The sequence below is a fragment of the Spodoptera frugiperda genome, chromosome 19, assembly GCF_023101765.2.
Source record: "Spodoptera frugiperda isolate SF20-4 chromosome 19, AGI-APGP_CSIRO_Sfru_2.0, whole genome shotgun sequence".
Lineage (NCBI taxonomy): Eukaryota > Metazoa > Arthropoda > Insecta > Lepidoptera > Noctuidae > Spodoptera > Spodoptera frugiperda.
In genome coordinates this window covers 6,560,494-6,579,804 of record NC_064230.1, presented here as the reverse complement: position 1 = coordinate 6,579,804, position 19,311 = coordinate 6,560,494, and the positions used below count along the sequence as shown (strand labels likewise).

Genomic DNA, 19,311 nt, shown 5'->3' with positions numbered 1-19,311 from the left:
GATACTCGCGTCTCGTTCTCTCGTGCTCCTTCTGGTTTTGGTGGCCCGCTGCCTTAATTTCTTCTTTGACCTCCTTTATGCCGTTGAAGGCCTCAAGGGTTTCGTGTCCCAGCCATTCTCGGATCCCCTTCGCCTCCTTCTTCGTCTCCGAGACGTCTGTTCGCATCAGGGAGAGCTCCATTGTCATTTTCATTAGCTCTCGAGTATGAGCCCTCTCAACCCGCACAAGTTCTTTTGCGTGCCTTGACCGCTCCTTTTCGAGGTTGAACTTGTGGCGGCTCCTCGAGTCTGCCAGTGACAGAGCCGTCTCGTACAGTCCTTGGAGGCAATCGTGTGCGATGGCTTTGCACTCCCGCTTCATGTTTCCAGCCGCTTCAAGTGCGGCTTTTCCTTTCTGCAGCAGTGTGTTAGCCTCCTGTGTGGCCAAGTCCATCTCCACCCCCGTTCCCCGCCTCGGGGTTCTGTAGAGGATGCTTGGTCTCCCATGCTCTGGTTGTGTGGACCGGGACTCCACAGACGCCACCGAGCTGTCGTCCTCCGAGTCGATCTTTCGGGGGGGTGAGATACCGCACTGCTCCCAGTCGATGACAATTTCGGAGATCCGGGTGCGGTCTTCAGGGGTGAGGAACTCCGGTGTGGTTGCTGCAGTGGACTGTGGTGGTGTGCTCATTCTGTTGTCTGGTTCTGAGTTTGCCTTTGCCACCATGATTGGTTCGGTGGTCGATGGACGCGCTGCCTTTTCGGACACCACTGATTTGGCCGTATTTTTTAGGACCTTTTCCCTGAGGGTTTTGGGGCCCTTAGCCAAGTCCATGGTAATCTTGCGGGATGGGACTGCGGAGTTTTTGGACATTTTTTTTGTTTTTTATTATATTTTTTATTACAAGATCTGAGTAGAGATCTGAGTTACAATAATTCTTTTTTTTTTTTTTTTTTTTTTTTTTTTTTTTTTTTTTTTTTTTTTTATGGACTCACGTTACAAGTTTCGCTGGTGGTCTGCGTATGTTGTGTAGTGAGGAGCCCGAACACTGCAGCGGCTCGATGTTCAGAGCCCTGGTAGATGCGCTTTTGTGGAGAGTGGTTTGGTTCGTGGTGTCGCTGATATTAGGTGCGGAAATTTGGTTTTCTGTTGGGGCCGATTTATTCCTCTTGCCAAGCCCTTTCAAATGAGCCCAAACTCGGCTTTCTAGCTCCAAGGGGGGGGAGTTAGCCTCCGCGGGGGTGAGGTATCTCTGAGGGGGGGGTGAGGGGGAGGGGGAGGTTTCGTGGGGACGTTAACGAGAGGGGGTGAGGTAAAAAGGTGGGGGGAGGGGGAGGGGGAGGTTTCGTGGGGACGTTAACGAGAGGGGGTGAGGTAAAAAGGTGGGGGAGGGTTGATGAAGGTGTTTGGCTATCCCTTGACTGCTCCGGCAGGATCTTCAAAGTCTTCGACGGATGAGACCAAAACGGGGGTTCTAGGAGCTATAGTTGAGGAGTTCCCTCAGAGCTCACCTGATGATGGAGCGGAAATGTGGTTTTCTGTTGGGGCCAAATTTTTCTCTTTCAAAGCCCTTTCAGATGAGCCCAAACTCGACCTTCTAGCTCCAACGGGGGGAAGTTGGCCTCTGCGGGGGTGAGGTATCTCTGAGGGGGAGGGGGGGAGGTTTCGTGGGAACGTTATCGAGAGGGGGTGAGGAAAAAGGTGGGGGGGGAAGGGTTGATGACGGTGTTTGGCTATCCCCTGATTGCTACGGCAGGGTCTTTAAAATCCCAGTAGGATGAGACCAAACACGAGGGTTCTAGGGACTTGGGTTGAGGAGTTCCCTCAGAGCTCACCTGATGGTGTGCCGCGAAGTCGCCACGCTGGTTGTTGTATGGCGGCGGAATCCTCGAGCGGCTTCGGAGTCTTCAGTTAAGGCTAGGATGACTGGCCTGACGTCACGCCTCGTGTCGTTTCCAAACGCGTGGTGCTAAATTGAGGTTAGAGAGGTTATTTTCCTCTCAAAAACCACGTGTTTTGGCGATTTTCGTCCCGTAATATCTTCCAAGCCGCTGGACCGATCTCAACGTTCGAGATGTCGTTGAATAGATCTTCACCGCCGTTGTCTGGTCGAATGTGGGTAAGACGATTCCGCTGACCTTTGGCGAGTTATTAAGGCCTGAAGTTGACGGCTTCCTGCTCCCGAACCCGTTGAGGTATGATGTTGCCCACACGAATCCTGCTGAGATGACACTCCACAATTATGATGGTAACGTTTTGCGCACTGTAACTCAACGCGTACAATTTTAAAAAATTTTTAACGCGGAGCGCGATGTTGTTGCGACGAAAGATGGTCGGTTACTGGTTAGGTTAGGTTAGGTTAGGTTAGGTTAGGTTAGGTTAGGTTAGGTTAGGTTAGGTTAGGTTAGGTTAGGTTAGGTTAGGTTAGGTTAGGTTAGGTTAGGTTAGGTTAGGTTAGGTTAGGTTAGGTTAGGTTAGGTTAGGTTAGGTTAGGTTAGGTTAGGTTAGGTTAGGTTAGGTTAGGTTAGGTTAGGTTAGGTTAGGTTAGGTTAGGTTAGGTTAGGTTAGGTTAGGTTAGGTTAGGTTAGGTTAGGTTAGGTTAGGTTAGGTTAGGTTAGGTTAGGTTAGGTTAGGTTAGGTTAGGTTAGGTTAGGTTAGGTTAGGTTAGGTTAGGTTAGGTTAGGTTAGGTTAGGTTAGGTTAGGTTAGGTTAGGTTAGGTTAGGTTAGGTTAGGTTAGGTTAGGTTAGGTTAGGTTAGGTTAGGTTAGGTTAGGTTAGGTTAGGTTAGGTTAGGTTAGGTTAGGTTAGGTTAGGTTAGGTTAGGTTAGGTTAGGTTAGGTTAGGTTAGGTTAGGTTAGGTTAGGTTAGGTTAGGTTAGGTTAGGTTAGGTTAGGTTAGGTTAGGTTAGGTTAGGTTAGGTTAGGTTAGGTTAGGTTAGGTTAGGTTAGGTTAGGTTAGGTTAGGTTAGGTTAGGTTAGGTTAGGTTAGGTTAGGTTAGGTTAGGTTAGGTTAGGTTAGGTTAGGTTAGGTTAGGTTAGGTTAGGTTAGGTTAGGTTAGGTTAGGTTAGGTTAGGTTAGGTTAGGTTAGGTTAGGTTAGGTTAGGTTAGGTTAGGTTAGGTTAGGTTAGGTTAGGTTAGGTTAGGTTAGGTTAGGTTAGGTTAGGTTAGGTTAGGTTAGGTTAGGTTAGGTTAGGTTAGGTTAGGTTAGGTTAGGTTAGGTTAGGTTAGGTTAGGTTAGGTTAGGTTAGGTTAGGTTAGGTTAGGTTAGGTTAGGTTAGGTTAGGTTAGGTTAGGTTAGGTTAGGTTAGGTTAGGTTAGGTTAGGTTAGGTTAGGTTAGGTTAGGTTAGGTTAGGTTAGGTTAGGTTAGGTTAGGTTAGGTTAGGTTAGGTTAGGTTAGGTTAGGTTAGGTTAGGTTAGGTTAGGTTAGGTTAGGTTAGGTTAGGTTAGGTTAGGTTAGGTTAGGTTAGGTTAGGTTAGGTTAGGTTAGGTTAGGTTAGGTTAGGTTAGGTTAGGTTAGGTTAGGTTAGGTTAGGTTAGGTTAGGTTAGGTTAGGTTAGGTTAGGTTAGGTTAGGTTAGGTTAGGTTAGGTTAGGTTAGGTTAGGTTAGGTTAGGTTAGGTTAGGTTAGGTTAGGTTAGGTTAGGTTAGGTTAGGTTAGGTTAGGTTAGGTTAGGTTAGGTTAGGTTAGGTTAGGTTAGGTTAGGTTAGGTTAGGTTAGGTTAGGTTAGGTTAGGTTAGGTTAGGTTAGGTTAGGTTAGGTTAGGTTAGGTTAGGTTAGGTTAGGTTAGGTTAGGTTAGGTTAGGTTAGGTTAGGTTAGGTTAGGTTAGGTTAGGTTAGGTTAGGTTAGGTTAGGTTAGGTTAGGTTAGGTTAGGTTAGGTTAGGTTAGGTTAGGTTAGGTTAGGTTAGGTTAGGTTAGGTTAGGTTAGGTTAGGTTAGGTTAGGTTAGGTTAGGTTAGGTTAGGTTAGGTTAGGTTAGGTTAGGTTAGGTTAGGTTAGGTTAGGTTAGGTTAGGTTAGGTTAGGTTAGGTTAGGTTAGGTTAGGTTAGGTTAGGTTAGGTTAGGTTAGGTTAGGTTAGGTTAGGTTAGGTTAGGTTAGGTTAGGTTAGGTTAGGTTAGGTTAGGTTAGGTTAGGTTAGGTTAGGTTAGGTTAGGTTAGGTTAGGTTAGGTTAGGTTAGGTTAGGTTAGGTTAGGTTAGGTTAGGTTAGGTTAGGTTAGGTTAGGTTAGGTTAGGTTAGGTTAGGTTAGGTTAGGTTAGGTTAGGTTAGGTTAGGTTAGGTTAGGTTAGGTTAGGTTAGGTTAGGTTAGGTTAGGTTAGGTTAGGTTAGGTTAGGTTAGGTTAGGTTAGGTTAGGTTAGGTTAGGTTAGGTTAGGTTAGGTTAGGTTAGGTTAGGTTAGGTTAGGTTAGGTTAGGTTAGGTTAGGTTAGGTTAGGTTAGGTTAGGTTAGGTTAGGTTAGGTTAGGTTAGGTTAGGTTAGGTTAGGTTAGGTTAGGTTAGGTTAGGTTAGGTTAGGTTAGGTTAGGTTAGGTTAGGTTAGGTTAGGTTAGGTTAGGTTAGGTTAGGTTAGGTTAGGTTAGGTTAGGTTAGGTTAGGTTAGGTTAGGTTAGGTTAGGTTAGGTTAGGTTAGGTTAGGTTAGGTTAGGTTAGGTTAGGTTAGGTTAGGTTAGGTTAGGTTAGGTTAGGTTAGGTTAGGTTAGGTTAGGTTAGGTTAGGTTAGGTTAGGTTAGGTTAGGTTAGGTTAGGTTAGGTTAGGTTAGGTTAGGTTAGGTTAGGTTAGGTTAGGTTAGGTTAGGTTAGGTTAGGTTAGGTTAGGTTAGGTTAGGTTAGGTTAGGTTAGGTTAGGTTAGGTTAGGTTAGGTTAGGTTAGGTTAGGTTAGGTTAGGTTAGGTTAGGTTAGGTTAGGTTAGGTTAGGTTAGGTTAGGTTAGGTTAGGTTAGGTTAGGTTAGGTTAGGTTAGGTTAGGTTAGGTTAGGTTAGGTTAGGTTAGGTTAGGTTAGGTTAGGTTAGGTTAGGTTAGGTTAGGTTAGGTTAGGTTAGGTTAGGTTAGGTTAGGTTAGGTTAGGTTAGGTTAGGTTAGGTTAGGTTAGGTTAGGTTAGGTTAGGTTAGGTTAGGTTAGGTTAGGTTAGGTTAGGTTAGGTTAGGTTAGGTTAGGTTAGGTTAGGTTAGGTTAGGTTAGGTTAGGTTAGGTTAGGTTAGGTTAGGTTAGGTTAGGTTAGGTTAGGTTAGGTTAGGTTAGGTTAGGTTAGGTTAGGTTAGGTTAGGTTAGGTTAGGTTAGGTTAGGTTAGGTTAGGTTAGGTTAGGTTAGGTTAGGTTAGGTTAGGTTAGGTTAGGTTAGGTTAGGTTAGGTTAGGTTAGGTTAGGTTAGGTTAGGTTAGGTTAGGTTAGGTTAGGTTAGGTTAGGTTAGGTTAGGTTAGGTTAGGTTAGGTTAGGTTAGGTTAGGTTAGGTTAGGTTAGGTTAGGTTAGGTTAGGTTAGGTTAGGTTAGGTTAGGTTAGGTTAGGTTAGGTTAGGTTAGGTTAGGTTAGGTTAGGTTAGGTTAGGTTAGGTTAGGTTAGGTTAGGTTAGGTTAGGTTAGGTTAGGTTAGGTTAGGTTAGGTTAGGTTAGGTTAGGTTAGGTTAGGTTAGGTTAGGTTAGGTTAGGTTAGGTTAGGTTAGGTTAGGTTAGGTTAGGTTAGGTTAGGTTAGGTTAGGTTAGGTTAGGTTAGGTTAGGTTAGGTTAGGTTAGGTTAGGTTAGGTTAGGTTAGGTTAGGTTAGGTTAGGTTAGGTTAGGTTAGGTTAGGTTAGGTTAGGTTAGGTTAGGTTAGGTTAGGTTAGGTTAGGTTAGGTTAGGTTAGGTTAGGTTAGGTTAGGTTAGGTTAGGTTAGGTTAGGTTAGGTTAGGTTAGGTTAGGTTAGGTTAGGTTAGGTTAGGTTAGGTTAGGTTAGGTTAGGTTAGGTTAGGTTAGGTTAGGTTAGGTTAGGTTAGGTTAGGTTAGGTTAGGTTAGGTTAGGTTAGGTTAGGTTAGGTTAGGTTAGGTTAGGTTAGGTTAGGTTAGGTTAGGTTAGGTTAGGTTAGGTTAGGTTAGGTTAGGTTAGGTTAGGTTAGGTTAGGTTAGGTTAGGTTAGGTTAGGTTAGGTTAGGTTAGGTTAGGTTAGGTTAGGTTAGGTTAGGTTAGGTTAGGTTAGGTTAGGTTAGGTTAGGTTAGGTTAGGTTAGGTTAGGTTAGGTTAGGTTAGGTTAGGTTAGGTTAGGTTAGGTTAGGTTAGGTTAGGTTAGGTTAGGTTAGGTTAGGTTAGGTTAGGTTAGGTTAGGTTAGGTTAGGTTAGGTTAGGTTAGGTTAGGTTAGGTTAGGTTAGGTTAGGTTAGGTTAGGTTAGGTTAGGTTAGGTTAGGTTAGGTTAGGTTAGGTTAGGTTAGGTTAGGTTAGGTTAGGTTAGGTTAGGTTAGGTTAGGTTAGGTTAGGTTAGGTTAGGTTAGGTTGCCCCGCTGCACTGCGACGCATGTGCAGCGGCCGGCAAGCCGGCCAATCACCGGGTCGGGAGCAAGGCCTGCTCCCCCTACCAAACCAAGGGATAAGGGTAGGCCCTCCGCCGCCCCCGTCGTTTCCGCCACCGCCGCCGCAGTCGCCACTGCTACCGCCGCCGCGGTCTCCGCCGGCCGTAATGCCGCCAGGGAGGAGGTTGTGATGGATTGTCAGTAATGACTCCATTCCGCCTCCTCCAGGCGAATATCAACCACTGCGCCGCCGCTCAGGACCTTCTACTCCAGAGCATGGCGCAGTGGTCAATAAATGTCGCTGTGGTCTCCGAGCCGTATTTCGTCCCGCCCAGGGATCACTGGGTTGCGGACTTGGACGGCTCGGTGACCATCATCTCGTCGGCCGCCGCCGGTACCCCGACTCTCGAGAATGCTCGGAGAGGCCGGGGTTGTGTCGCAGCACGGTTCGGAGAGATCGCTGTGGTGGGCGTGTATTTCTCTCCGAACCGAACTCTCGCCGAGTTCCACAACTCCCTGAGGGAGTTGGTCGCCGTCGTCGTCGGGTTCCGTTCCCTCCCCGTGCTTGTCCTCGGGGACTTCAATGCCAAAAACTTGGCTTGGGGTTCCCGGCTCACTGACGTTCGGGGTAGGATGGTGGAAGACTGGGCTCTGGAGACAGGCCTAGTCGTCCTGAACCGGGGTTCTGTCCCCACGTGCGTGCGGATGCAGGGCGAATCGGTGGTGGACATATCGTTCGCCAGCCCTGCTCTGTCACCTCGTGTCGTTGACTGGCGCGTTATGGAGGAGGTGGAGACGTTCTCGGACCACCGGTACATCCGGTTTGACGTCTCCACCGAGGCCGCGAACCCGCCAGCCAGACAGGCCCCATATGGCCCGCGTTGGGCGCTGAGACAGCTGGACCGGGAGCTTTTCCTGGAAGCCGCAATCGTGCAGGCCTGGGTGATACCACCGGACAGGCCTGCCGACATCGACGAGGAAGCAAGATGGCTCCAGGACGCCATGTCCAAAATATGTGACGTGGCGATGCCCCGGGTCCGGCCAGGTCAGCGCAAGCGCCAGGTGTACTGGTGGTCGCAGGAGTTAGCTGCTATGCGCAGTGCTTGCGTTGCTGCGCGACGCCGGTACACCAGGCACCGCAGGCTCCGTATCCGTCCTTCAGATGCGGAGGTCAGAGAGGCGGAGTTGTACGAGGGGTACAAGGCGGCAAAGGCCGCCCTCAAAGCGGAAATTTGGCGGGCTAAGGAGGAAGCCCGCCGAGAGATGCTGGAGACTCTGAACAGAGATCCATGGGGGCGCCCCTACCGGATGGTGCGTGATAAGCTCCGCACCTGGGCTCCCCCGCTCACTCAGAGTCTCCGGCCAGAAGTTGTGGAGGAGGTAATTGGCGCCTTGTTCCCCCAACTTCGGAGGGGTTTCACCCCTCCATCCATGACTCCGCCCCCTGCGGTGCCCAATGCGGGCCACAGCGACGACGACGACGACATCGTTCCGGAGGTGACCGAGGCAGAACTGAGAGCGGCGGTGCGCCGGATGGGCGCCAAGAACACCGCCCCAGGACCCGATGGCCTACATGGCAAGGCGTGGGTCCTGGCCTCGGAGGCTCTCGGGCCTCGATTAATAGGTCTCTACAGCGCATGCTTGGAGAGGGGCCAGTTCCCGCTTCAGTGGAAGACGGGAAAACTGGTCCTCGTGAAGAAGCCGGGGCGCCCTGCGGACTCTCCGTCCGCGTACCGGCCCATTGTGCTGCTCGACGAGGTGGGAAAAGTCTTCGAAAGGATAATTTCGAACCGCCTCGTCGCGCACCTGTCTGGACTTGGGCCGGACCTCGCGGATGGCCAGTTCGGCTTCCGTAGAGGGCGCTCCACGGTGGACGCCATCATGCGCGTAAGAGACCTCACGACGGGGAATGCAGTGTCCAGGGGTAAGGTCGTCGTGGCGGTGTCTCTGGACATCGCCAACGCTTTCAACTCACTACCCTGGAGCTGCATACTGGAGGCACTCCGGTACCACCGGGTGCCTACCTATCTCCGTCGTGTTATCGAGGCCTACCTGATGGATAGGTTTGTCACCTACCCCGGTCACCAAGGTGAGTGGAACCGGCGAGAGATGTCGCGCGGTGTTCCACAGGGTTCGGTTTTGGGGCCGCTCCTGTGGAACATTGGTTACGACTGGGTGCTGCGCACCGACCTCCCGAACGGCGTCAGCGTAGTCTGTTACGCCGACGACACGCTGGTGCTAGCGCACGGGAGGTCGCACCAGGCGGCGGCCAACTTAATGGCGAGAGCGGTTGCGACAGTTGTTGATAGGATCCGGCAATTGGGACTCGAGGTGGCGCTCCACAAGTCCGAGGCCATGTGTTTTCATGGCCGCGGGAACGCGCCACCTCCGGATGGGTCCCAAATAACGGCAGGAGGGGTTACCATCGGCGTCGAGACGACGATGAAGTACCTAGGACTCGTCCTCGACAGTCGATGGAACTTCGTGGAGCATTTCCGACGTTTGGCTCCTAAGTTGGAACGGACGGGGGCTGCACTTAAGCGGCTCCTGCCCAACCTCGGGGGCCAAATGCCTCCTGCCGGAGGTTGTACGCGGGGATCGTGCGGTCCATGGCCCTCTACGGAGCCCCTGTGTGGGCGCCGAACCTGATGCGGCGACCAGCTCGGGCGCTGCTCACGTCGCAGAGGGTCATGGCCATCCGGGTGATCCGCGGATATCGCACGATCTCCGGAGAGGCGGCTAACCTCCTTGCCGGACTCCCGCCGTGGGATTTGGAGGCGAAGGTGCTCGCGCGCGTCTTTAGTTTGCGCGCCGACGCGCGTCGCCGGGGCGAAACTCCACTGCCGCGCCAGATTAGTGCGTGGCGGGATGAGCTCCGGCGCGATCTCATGGCGGAATGGCAGCAGCGACTGTCGCAACCGAGGGCTGGGCTCGCTGTCATTGCAGCGGTAAGTCCCCTCTTTGAGGAGTGGCTAGAGAGGCGCCACGGCGTCCTCACCTACCGCCTGACGCAGGTGCTTACCGGACATGGAAGCTTCGGTAGGTTCCTGTTTCTGATTGGGCGGGAGGAAACGCCCGGGTGTCATCACTGCGAAGACCGCCCGGAGGACACGGTGGAACATACGCTTGCGGTCTGCCCTGCGTGGGCTGAGCACCGCCGTGTCCTCAGGGATGTGGTCGGCGACGGCGCCCTCTCGCGTCCGGCACTGATACAAGCCATGGTGCGGAGCGAGGGGGACTGGGATGCCGTCTCCTCCTTCTGCGAAGCAGTCATGCTAGCTAAGGAGGAGGCGGGGCGCGTGAGAGAACGAACCTCCTCACGCCCCAGCCGTCGCGAGAGACACTCCGGGCGTCGGGGATCGCGCGACGATCTCCGGCCACCGTAAGTGCGGGTCTGCGGACGGCGAGCAAGGGTAGCTCGCCGCCCGACCAGAACCAGACCCGTGCGTGCGGCGCGTCGCGTTCTGCGCGCGCCTCAAAGAGCCATCAGACCACCACAGATGGGGCCCAGTAGGGCTGATGCCTAATCCGGAGCTGCGGACTACCTAGCGGGTTTACCGGGGCTCCGGCTCGACGGGCAGGAGTAGGAACGGGGTGGTTTTTAGTCAGTAAGAGTCTGACACTCCCTCTCGCCTCGCCCAAGGCGGGAGAAGTCATTGGATGATTTTCCACCCTGGAAAAAAAAAAAAAAAAAAAAAAGTTCTCGAAAACGGCCATATCACGTTGTACTGGGATCGATCTATCATCACTGACAGGACTATTGTAGCCAATAAACCTGATATAGTGGTGATAGATCGGCAAGCGCGCCGCACGATGATAATCGATATCACCATCCCTCATGACGAGAACCTCGTGAAAGCTGAAAAAGATAAACAAATAAAATATCTTGACTTGGCTCACGAGGTTGTCGACATGTGGAATGTGGATTCGGCTATCGTTGTGCCGATAGTCGTGTCGGCCAACGGATTAATACCCAACAGCCTCGACAACCACCTTAGGAGGCTGGGGTTAGGCGGATGGATCAAGGGCCTGATGCAGAAGGCAGTACTCCTCGAAACGGCACGTATTGTGAGGAGGTTTCTGTCTTTGGAGCCCTAACCACCGGTAGCTTGGACCATGCTCCCGCTACTGGTCGGCTCCTATTTTTATATTTTTAAATGTTATTTTGTTTTTTATTTTTATAAGTAATATTTAAAAATATAATTTTAGAGTGTTATAAATAAATATATACAAAACACCATTTGGTATGTCTCACGAACGTTACAATAAAATTATAGCGCATAATATTCTTTCTACAAAAGCTATCAAATCAATAAATGTACCATTTGGAGTCCGCTTTACAACGATATCACTCGACGTTTTGCTTGTAATCGACACTGGCTGCACATCAGTTGAAAAACCTGAAAAAAAAAAAAACACTACAATGGTGATTTTAATTTACATAGTTTAAAAGCCTCATTTATTATTTTATATATAGGACTAGCGACCCGCCCCAGCTTCGCATGGGTGTAATGGTGATATATTATGCATGTATTATACATATAAACCTTCCTCTTGAATCACTCTATCTATTAAAAAAAAACCGCATCAAAATCCGTTGCGTAGTTTTAAAGATACAAGATGCATACAATTGAAAATATTGAAAAATAGCGATTTTTTTGGTAAAATTAATTCAGAAATGATTTTTTTTTTCTCACCAAAACATTATCAAACATATGAAAAAAGTAATATTTGAATTAGTTAGCCAAGGCTATTAGCTACCGTTTGTCGTTTTTTTTGTTCCTACGACGCATAACACCTTTGATATCACACACAAGTACAAAAAAATATTAAAATAGCCATAATTTTTAGGGGGAGGGGTTCAACCCCCCATATTATTTTTTCTGTCGATAAAATTAGATGTAGTACTCCGCTTAACTGGTTAGAAGTCTCACCCCTATCACATTGTAGAGCTATATAACTTACCTCGTGCCTCTGAGCGTTTATAGATATGTTGCGGAAAAGCTTGCAACTGCTCATCAGTGAGGGGTGGAGCGATCAGATTCAGGCTCGGTACAGCATCCCTGTTCAGACGGTTGCCGGCTTTGTTGAAATCTTCCCTTCTAAAGTGGTTGGAACATAGATTTCTCCTCTCATGTAGCTTTTCTATAGGAAGATCTACTAACTCATCGTTACCCACTCGTTTAAGCCATTCTCTGCAGCTGAAAGACAAAAAATAAATAATACTATAACTACTAGCTATACTTGAACTGATCCGGAGCTGCGGATTACCTAGCGGGTTTACCGGGGCTCCGGCTCGAAAAGCAGGAGAAGGAACGGGGTGGTTTTTAGTCAGCAAGGGTCTGACACTCACTCTTGGCTCGCTTTTTATTTTCATTTTGTATGTAAAGTGATTGTGTATAAATCTATTCCTGTTCCAAATTTCATCTAGATCCTTTCAGCCGCTTTGATAGGACTGAGTAATAAACAATCAGATATACTTTCTCACATACAGTATGGAAATCACTCATATGATTTAAATGAAACTACAAGTAGTACTCGTCCACAGAAGCATTACACAACTAAATATATCAATGAAAACTGAAAATTAAAAATAAAATAAATCAAGTAGGTATTAAATTCTGTGTGAACAGCTCCATGTTCCTTGACCACAGAAGAGCTGTAATGTTGTAGGTTGTCTAGGAATGTTACGGACATGCGGCGCTGCTGTTGCAATTCCGTATTTGTGTGTTCAAATTAGCTCAAAGAGAATAATGCACTTTTTGGCTTACCTACTGACTGGGCATATTTTTCGTATATCGTCAGCGAAGATGACAACAAATATGTGATTTAAATCAAGTCATGAGAGGTCTCCCCATACAGTATATTATTAACTAGAAAAAACAGTACTTACCGATCTGGGTTCAGTGGAAAACTGGTGAAAAGCAGTTTCTCTTCCCTAGGCCATGCCTCATTAATATGACAAATTTCACACCTTCTGTGCCCCTTACCCATTCTGGTTCAAAGATATAAGGTATCACACACTTTAAAGTCACTGTATTGTTTTTTACGTTTGATGGGTCGGCGTTTGGCCGCTATCTCGCCTGATGGTAAGTGATGATGCGGCCTACGATGGAGCACGTCTGCCCATAAGCAACCTATTCACTCGGGCTTTGAAGACACCCAGGTTATACCAATATTAAAACTGTTTGCACAGTTAGCATGGTGCACAAATCCACAAATTGTTGTTTCCGGTCTGGGTGTCATGTGTATGTGAACTTGTATGTTTGTAAACATACAACACAGGAGGAAATCCTAGTGTGGGGTAATGTTAAAAAATGTATATAAGGTGTTCTAAAAGTATCTGCCACGGCTTTAATGGGAGGTAGTGTTGTGTTTGAACATTACAATAGTGAAGAAATTTCGTACCCCGGACCAGTTAACTCAATTTGAGAACATAAACGAGTTAAATAAACATTGACTCTACTCTGCATAAAGTGGTTCACAAATACGCACGATGCCATGAAAATAATTGCTATCAATTGTTTTCATTGACGATGTGACAGAGACAGTGAAAGAGATAGCTCTTTCATAACCAACTTATACATAATATGTTTTATGTATGTAAAAGAGAATTACTCATAATCTATCATTTATATTTACTATTGTCTTCAAACATCTGGAGCTGCGGACTACCTAGTGGGTTTATCGAGGCTCGGACTTGAAAAGCAGTAGTAGGAACAGGGTGGTTTTTAGTCAGTAAGAGTTTGACACTCCCTCTCGTCTCGTCCAAGGCGGGAGAAGTCATTGGATGAGTTTCCTTCGTTAAAAAAGCACTACCTCCCATTAAAGCCAAGGCAGGTACTTTTAAAGCTCCTTATAAACAAAGATTTAGAGTTTACCGGCAATATATCGATAAACTCTGAAAACACGTTAGTTTAAAAGCATATACGAAACGTAGGAGCAACAGCTCAACTCAACGTTAAAAATATAATTCCGTAATCAATACAAAAACATAAGTTTTTAAGTTAAGTTTTTAGTTCATCCGCGATCATGGCGCTTACAACAGTGCCGAAATATCAGAAACTCATAGACATAAATAAACATGGTAAATATCCCGTCTCAAGTTCTAATAACGGAATACAAAAACATATAAACAAGTTGATTATTTACATCACAAACATATGTAAACAAATGCGGCCATTTTTTTTATTGTTATGTTGGTAAACGTAACCTAGGTAACTACAATTACTATTAGGTTGGCTAAACACAGTCACAAATTCCCGACACGAAATAATTTTCCACAAAAGAGAAAAATATCAGCACTTCGCTCGATTCTTGTGAATGACAATGACATTGACAGAAGTGACACAAATGACGTTTGAAATGACCATAGATGATAGACTTAATATATTTTTTTAATAATATTATTCAGTAACCTGTTAATTTGTATCACTACATAGTATAAAACAAAGTCGCTTTCTCTGTCCCTATGTCCCTTTGTATGCCTAAATCTTTAAAACTATGCAACGGATTTTGATGCGGTTTTTTAATAGATAGAGTGATTCCAGAGGAAGGTTTATATGTATAATACATGCATAATATATCACCATTGCACCCATGCGAATCTGGGGCGGGTTGTTAGAATAACCACCCAAAACATAAATGTGAAAGGCTGCCAAGTTCGATAATATTGGAATGCTTCGCCTATAAAAGAAGTGAGATCTAAATAAGTACCAAGTTCCATACACAGACCTCAGTTAAAAATGATATAACAAGTTGGCAAGTTTTCACACACTTTTTTATAAACCTACTAAACGCAATGAGTCAAGTATATATGTAATTTTCTATTAAAACTTGCCAAGTTATATCATTTTTAACTGAGGTCTGTGTATGGAACTTGGTACTTATTTAGATCTCACTTCTTTTATAGGCGAAGCATTCCAATATTATCGAACTTGGCAGCCTTTCACATTTATGTTTTGGGTGGGATTTCATTTATTTTTGTAAGGTTTATTTTCTTTTTTTCTTATTTTACTTTACTTTGACTAAATACAAACCTTCGTAACGAATTTTAGGTCGGTACGACCATTGGAAGATATAGATAAATTTTTTGTTTTAGTTCCTTAGGGGTATGAATTTACACCTTCAATATTTTTAAAACCGACTCACACTTGGCCATTTTCAGATTTTTTCCTTTACCTTGACCTAAAGACCTACCTCCATGCCAAATTTCAAGTCAATACGACCATTGGAAGTGGTCTAGGTTTTTGATGAGTGAGTGAGTGAGTGAGTGAGTCAGTCAGTCAGTGAGTGTATAGTAAAAATAGCGATTTTCTGACGTCAATATCTCAAGACCCACAATAGGTACATTAATGAAATTTTGTATTTTAGATAAGTAAGTAGATCTCGATAGATACTAGTAATTTCATATGCGTAGATAAAATAGATTTTGAGTTATAGGTGGGTCGAACTTGGCCCGAAATGGTTCGTGTAATATAACCCACGGCCGGTGTGTCGGTTTTTTGCTCGAACTTGGCGGACACACTGCCGTGTGTCTAGATACAAAATTAAAAAAAAAAAATTGTAACCACGATTAATAATAATTTTTTCTTGCACATTTCAAAATAGATTGCAAAATATTAATTATAATCATAATAGTAAGATTTATTTGGATATTTTAGATCAATTTATAAGTTGTAAATGGTGATGGTAAAGCAGAGAACACTTATCACCAACCCTACTCTTAAGCAATAGTTTAAGTGATAATTAAATGTCTAATGCCTGAATACTAAAATGCTACTCAATTTTAAGTTGTACTTAAATATCGTGCTATCTCTGTCATTTTATAAAGAATTGATAGGGACAGAACTAGTCTTGAGAGCGTCTTAAAATTGAGTAGCGTTTGAGTATTTGGACATGAGTAGGGCACTAGAATTGAAACTTAAACCGGGATATTTACCTTTTTAGTTTTCAGTTTATCCGTGATCATGGCGCTTGCAACAGTGCCGAAATATCGGAAACTCATAAATATTAAAAAACATGGCAAATATCCCAGTTTAAGTTTCAATTCCAGTGTTAGTGACCATGTCAGTTTAAAAACTTATATGAGTAGGGCAGTTTGTCAATAGTGTTACTAACCTTTGTTATGGCTACGGTTAGCGGTATCAATATCAATGTAGTAGTGTGTTGAATGTTTATTTACAGGAACCGACTGTTCCTCGTTGATGATAGGTATAGATTCTGCTGTATTACCATCTGAAAATACAATAAATGAAAATCTGAGGAAAAATACTTGCAGTGTTCGTAATCATCTATACATATAGGGTGACTGGTAATTAGTGAACGATATTTAAACATGTGATTGTATTCATGATTACAAACAACTTTTCCAAAGAAACTGTTTTTGTATTCTTATTAGTTTTATTTTTATCACAATAACAAAACAATTAAATTTCATTAGCATATGCACATAATGCGCCTACACCTACTATATATAATAATATAAAAAAAAGATGCTAACAGCCCAAAACTGGGGGCCTACTCCGGTCACAGATATATCGGCGAAGTAAATACACATTGTTTTCTTTAAAAAATCTTTGCATGCAAAGTTCAACCTTATCTATTAAACAATAGGCATTAACATACCTGAATCACCTAGATTTAAGGTGGGTACCGCATTTCTAGTCAACTGTCGACTAGGTAGTTGGTAGCAGTCGAGAAAATGTTTATTACATAGCCTTATTTGATCATATATATAGGTATCTCCTTTCTCCTGCGTTGCCACATCCAGCACGGTTTTCCAAACAGCATATCTTAATAGCTGATCTGGAATTATGCTCTTCGGATTTGGAAAATGGTGTAACGGACCTTAAACAATAGATTCAAAGTCAAAGCATTTAATTAGATTAATCCTAAATTAGGCACTTTTGAAATGTCAAATTGAATTGTCCGTCAGTCTGTCCGTCGGTGACGCTAGGCGCTCGCTCCAAAATGTTGTTTCGAATGGAGAAGAATGAGCAAGAACTCCATCGTTTCTCTTTTAAAAAAAATAATTTTACTATGTCTGATCATTTACCTATTGTATATATATGTAGGAACAATGTAGGTAAAGACAATACATAATTCATTTTTGTCTATCGATATATTCACAATAGCTTCTGCCTGCGTGTCTCGAAAGATGAAATGTAGGCTACATTTCATCAGTGTTATTTCAGTCCATAATCTACCCCTGTTCCAAATTTTATTCTGATCCCTTCAACCACGATCTTATTAAGAAGTAACAAACATACACATAAACATTCTAATTTATAACATTATGAGAAGGTGCTTTTCCACCAGAGATGTGCTATGCTATGTTGCTGTGGATGCTTTATTATTATTTTTTTTTTTTTAAACTTTGGCCCACATTAGGATTTTCTTCTGAGTCGTGGGTGCGTTTACAAACATACAAATTCACATGCACATGACACCCAGACCCGAAACAACAATTTGTGGATCACACAAAGAGTTGCTCCGTGCGGGAATCGAACCCGCTACCCGTTGCCCGGCAGCCAGTTGCCCAGCCACCGCACCAACCGTGCTTTGGCTTCCACCAATCATATTCTTTGGTACACATAGCTTAGCACTGGTGGAAATGGGTTCAACTAAGATATAATTTATCACCATTGCAACCATGCGAAGCTGGGGCGGATCGCTCGTTTACAAATAAGAAAACGAAACTACTTTTTATTTATGTTGAAAATCTTGTTGATAACTAAATTAAGATTATGTTTAGAAGCTTACTACCGTGCTCAGAGACACTTAAACTATTCCTTAGGAACGATTTTGTATCGAAAACAATAATAATTGCTAAGGATTAGGTTAAGTACTCATTTAAATAACTCTGTGCACGGCAATTAAGGTTTTATATATTCAAAATAATACACAATATAGTGTAAAAAACTCTACTTACTATCACCAATTATACACCCAAAATAACATCGATTTCGACATTTCTGTCCCATTTTTATTCAATAGTTGTAAAATGTTTTAATCCAAATATACCGTAGGTAACAACAGTCACATATAACCAATTTTCTGAATGAAAATCGTCTCGAATATTAATTTAAAAATCCGTTAAAATAAGGCTAAGTATTATAAATATTACTGTTTTAATAATAAACAAGAAATAAACCGCTAAACGTATGAAAACAACAGTTTCTAATGTAATTGTACGAATGTATGATATTTTGTTTGACAGTATTGACGATTTGACGTTTTGTCACAGTGGAAAGTTAGTAGATAACCAATGGTCAAATACGACGTTTTGTTATCATTAAAAGCATTTATTTATTTAGTACAAAAAACATGCATAATTTTACAGCTTAAGCCAATACATAATACAATTAAATGATAAATGATATTTATTTCTGTAAGCAGGTTATAAAATAACACTTTTACACGTCAATATTTCAAATAACTAGATGAGGCCGGAATTTCCTATCCGACTACTTTGAGGAGAAATGCCGAAACAAACTCAGAGGTCATAGTCTAAAGTTTAAAGTCCAGACAATGAAATAGTGAATAATAAATCCAGACAATGATATAGAGGATAAAGTGATATAAAAAGTATAATAATTTTAATTACTTAGGTCCACAACATCCGTCTCACAAAATCTTAAACATTAACGACATACATCCTTCCAACTCGCTTCCAAATCACACTGGTGCGGACGTCGAGAGCATTGGGCACGTGTTAATAAGTGAATTATTGAAGGAGTAGCAGTAGCATCAATTTTTATTGTGTCAATAACAATTTATTAAATAACTAGCTACTTCCGCGCGGTTTCACCCGCTCTGCTTGGCCCCTATTGGTCATAGCGTGATGTTTTATAGCCTATAGCCTTCCTCGATAAATGCCCTATTCAACACAAAAAGAATTATTCAAATCGGTCCAGTAGTTCTGGAGATTAGCGCGTTCAAACAAACAAACAAACAAACAAACTCTTCAGCTTTATAATATTATATATATATATATATATTATATATTATATATATATATATATATATATATTATAGTATAGATAGATTATAAAGCTGAAGAGTTTGTTTGTTTGTTTGAACGCGCTAATCTCCGGAATTACTGTTACGATTTGAATAATTCTTTTTGCGTTGTATAGTGCATTTATCGAGGAAGGCTATAGGCTATAAAACATCACGCTATGACCAATAGGAGCTGAGCAGAGCGGGTGAAACCGCGCGGAAGTAGCTAGTTAAATAATAAATAGGAGATAGGTAGGTGTTTAAGTATACTTTTTTTTTTTAAGGGGCAAAACATCCATTGACTTCTCCCGCCTTGGGCGAGGCGAGAGGGAGTGTCAGACTCTTACTGACTAAAAACCACCCCGTTCCTACTCCTGCTTTTCGAACCGGAGCCCGAACCTGCTAGGCAGTCCGCAGGATTTAAGTTGATCTAATTTCACGACAAACTTTTACATAATTTGAACTGATCAGCATTTTTATGATAACTTTCGTGAGACATACTAAATTAGTTATTATGTTATCGGCTTACTCACGTAACTGTTTGACGAGGAACTCGACTAGTTTCAAGCCATGCTAGAGACTCATATTCATGAGCAGCATTCTGCGACACACGACGCGGCGACTCAGTAGTTTAGCATTTTTATGGTCATGCAAACTAAACGTGTTTAAAATATTTTGCTGAAGATATCTGCTTAAAAATTTTTTTTTTTTTTTTATGGTACATGCCGGTAATCGAGCAGACGTATTACCTGATGGTAAGCAATCGCCGCCGCCCATGGACACTTGAAACACCAGAGGGTTTACAAGTGCGTTACCGGCTTTTTGGGAGTAAGGAATTTAAGGGTTGTTGTT

The 19,311-nt window shown here is 43.9% G+C and overlaps 2 protein-coding genes across 5 annotated transcripts in view; both read right to left on the bottom strand.

Moving 5' to 3' along the window:
- Nucleotides 1–19,311, bottom strand: part of LOC118280932 (igLON family member 5-like) — a 251,111-nt gene that overhangs the window by 108,501 nt on the left and 123,299 nt on the right. For 3 of the 4 annotated variants that reach the window (XM_050700735.1, XM_050700738.1, XM_050700736.1), the window contains one exon: nt 9,417–10,001. The exons of the other annotated variant lie outside the window; for it this stretch is intronic. The gene's annotated coding sequence lies outside the window, so the exon portion shown is untranslated. Of the gene's footprint in view, nt 1–9,416; nt 10,002–19,311 lie in introns of those variants that run through there. 4 annotated transcript variants of the gene reach the window in all.
- LOC126911839 (uncharacterized) lies at nt 15,499–17,686 on the bottom strand. Its single transcript, XM_050700799.1, has 3 exons — nt 17,390–17,686; nt 16,084–16,305; nt 15,499–15,693 (listed from the first exon to the last, which is right to left on the bottom strand). Exons 1-3 carry the CDS (start codon nt 17,439–17,441, stop codon nt 15,572–15,574), a joined length of 396 nt encoding a protein of 131 aa, XP_050556756.1. The 5' UTR covers nt 17,442–17,686; the 3' UTR covers nt 15,499–15,571.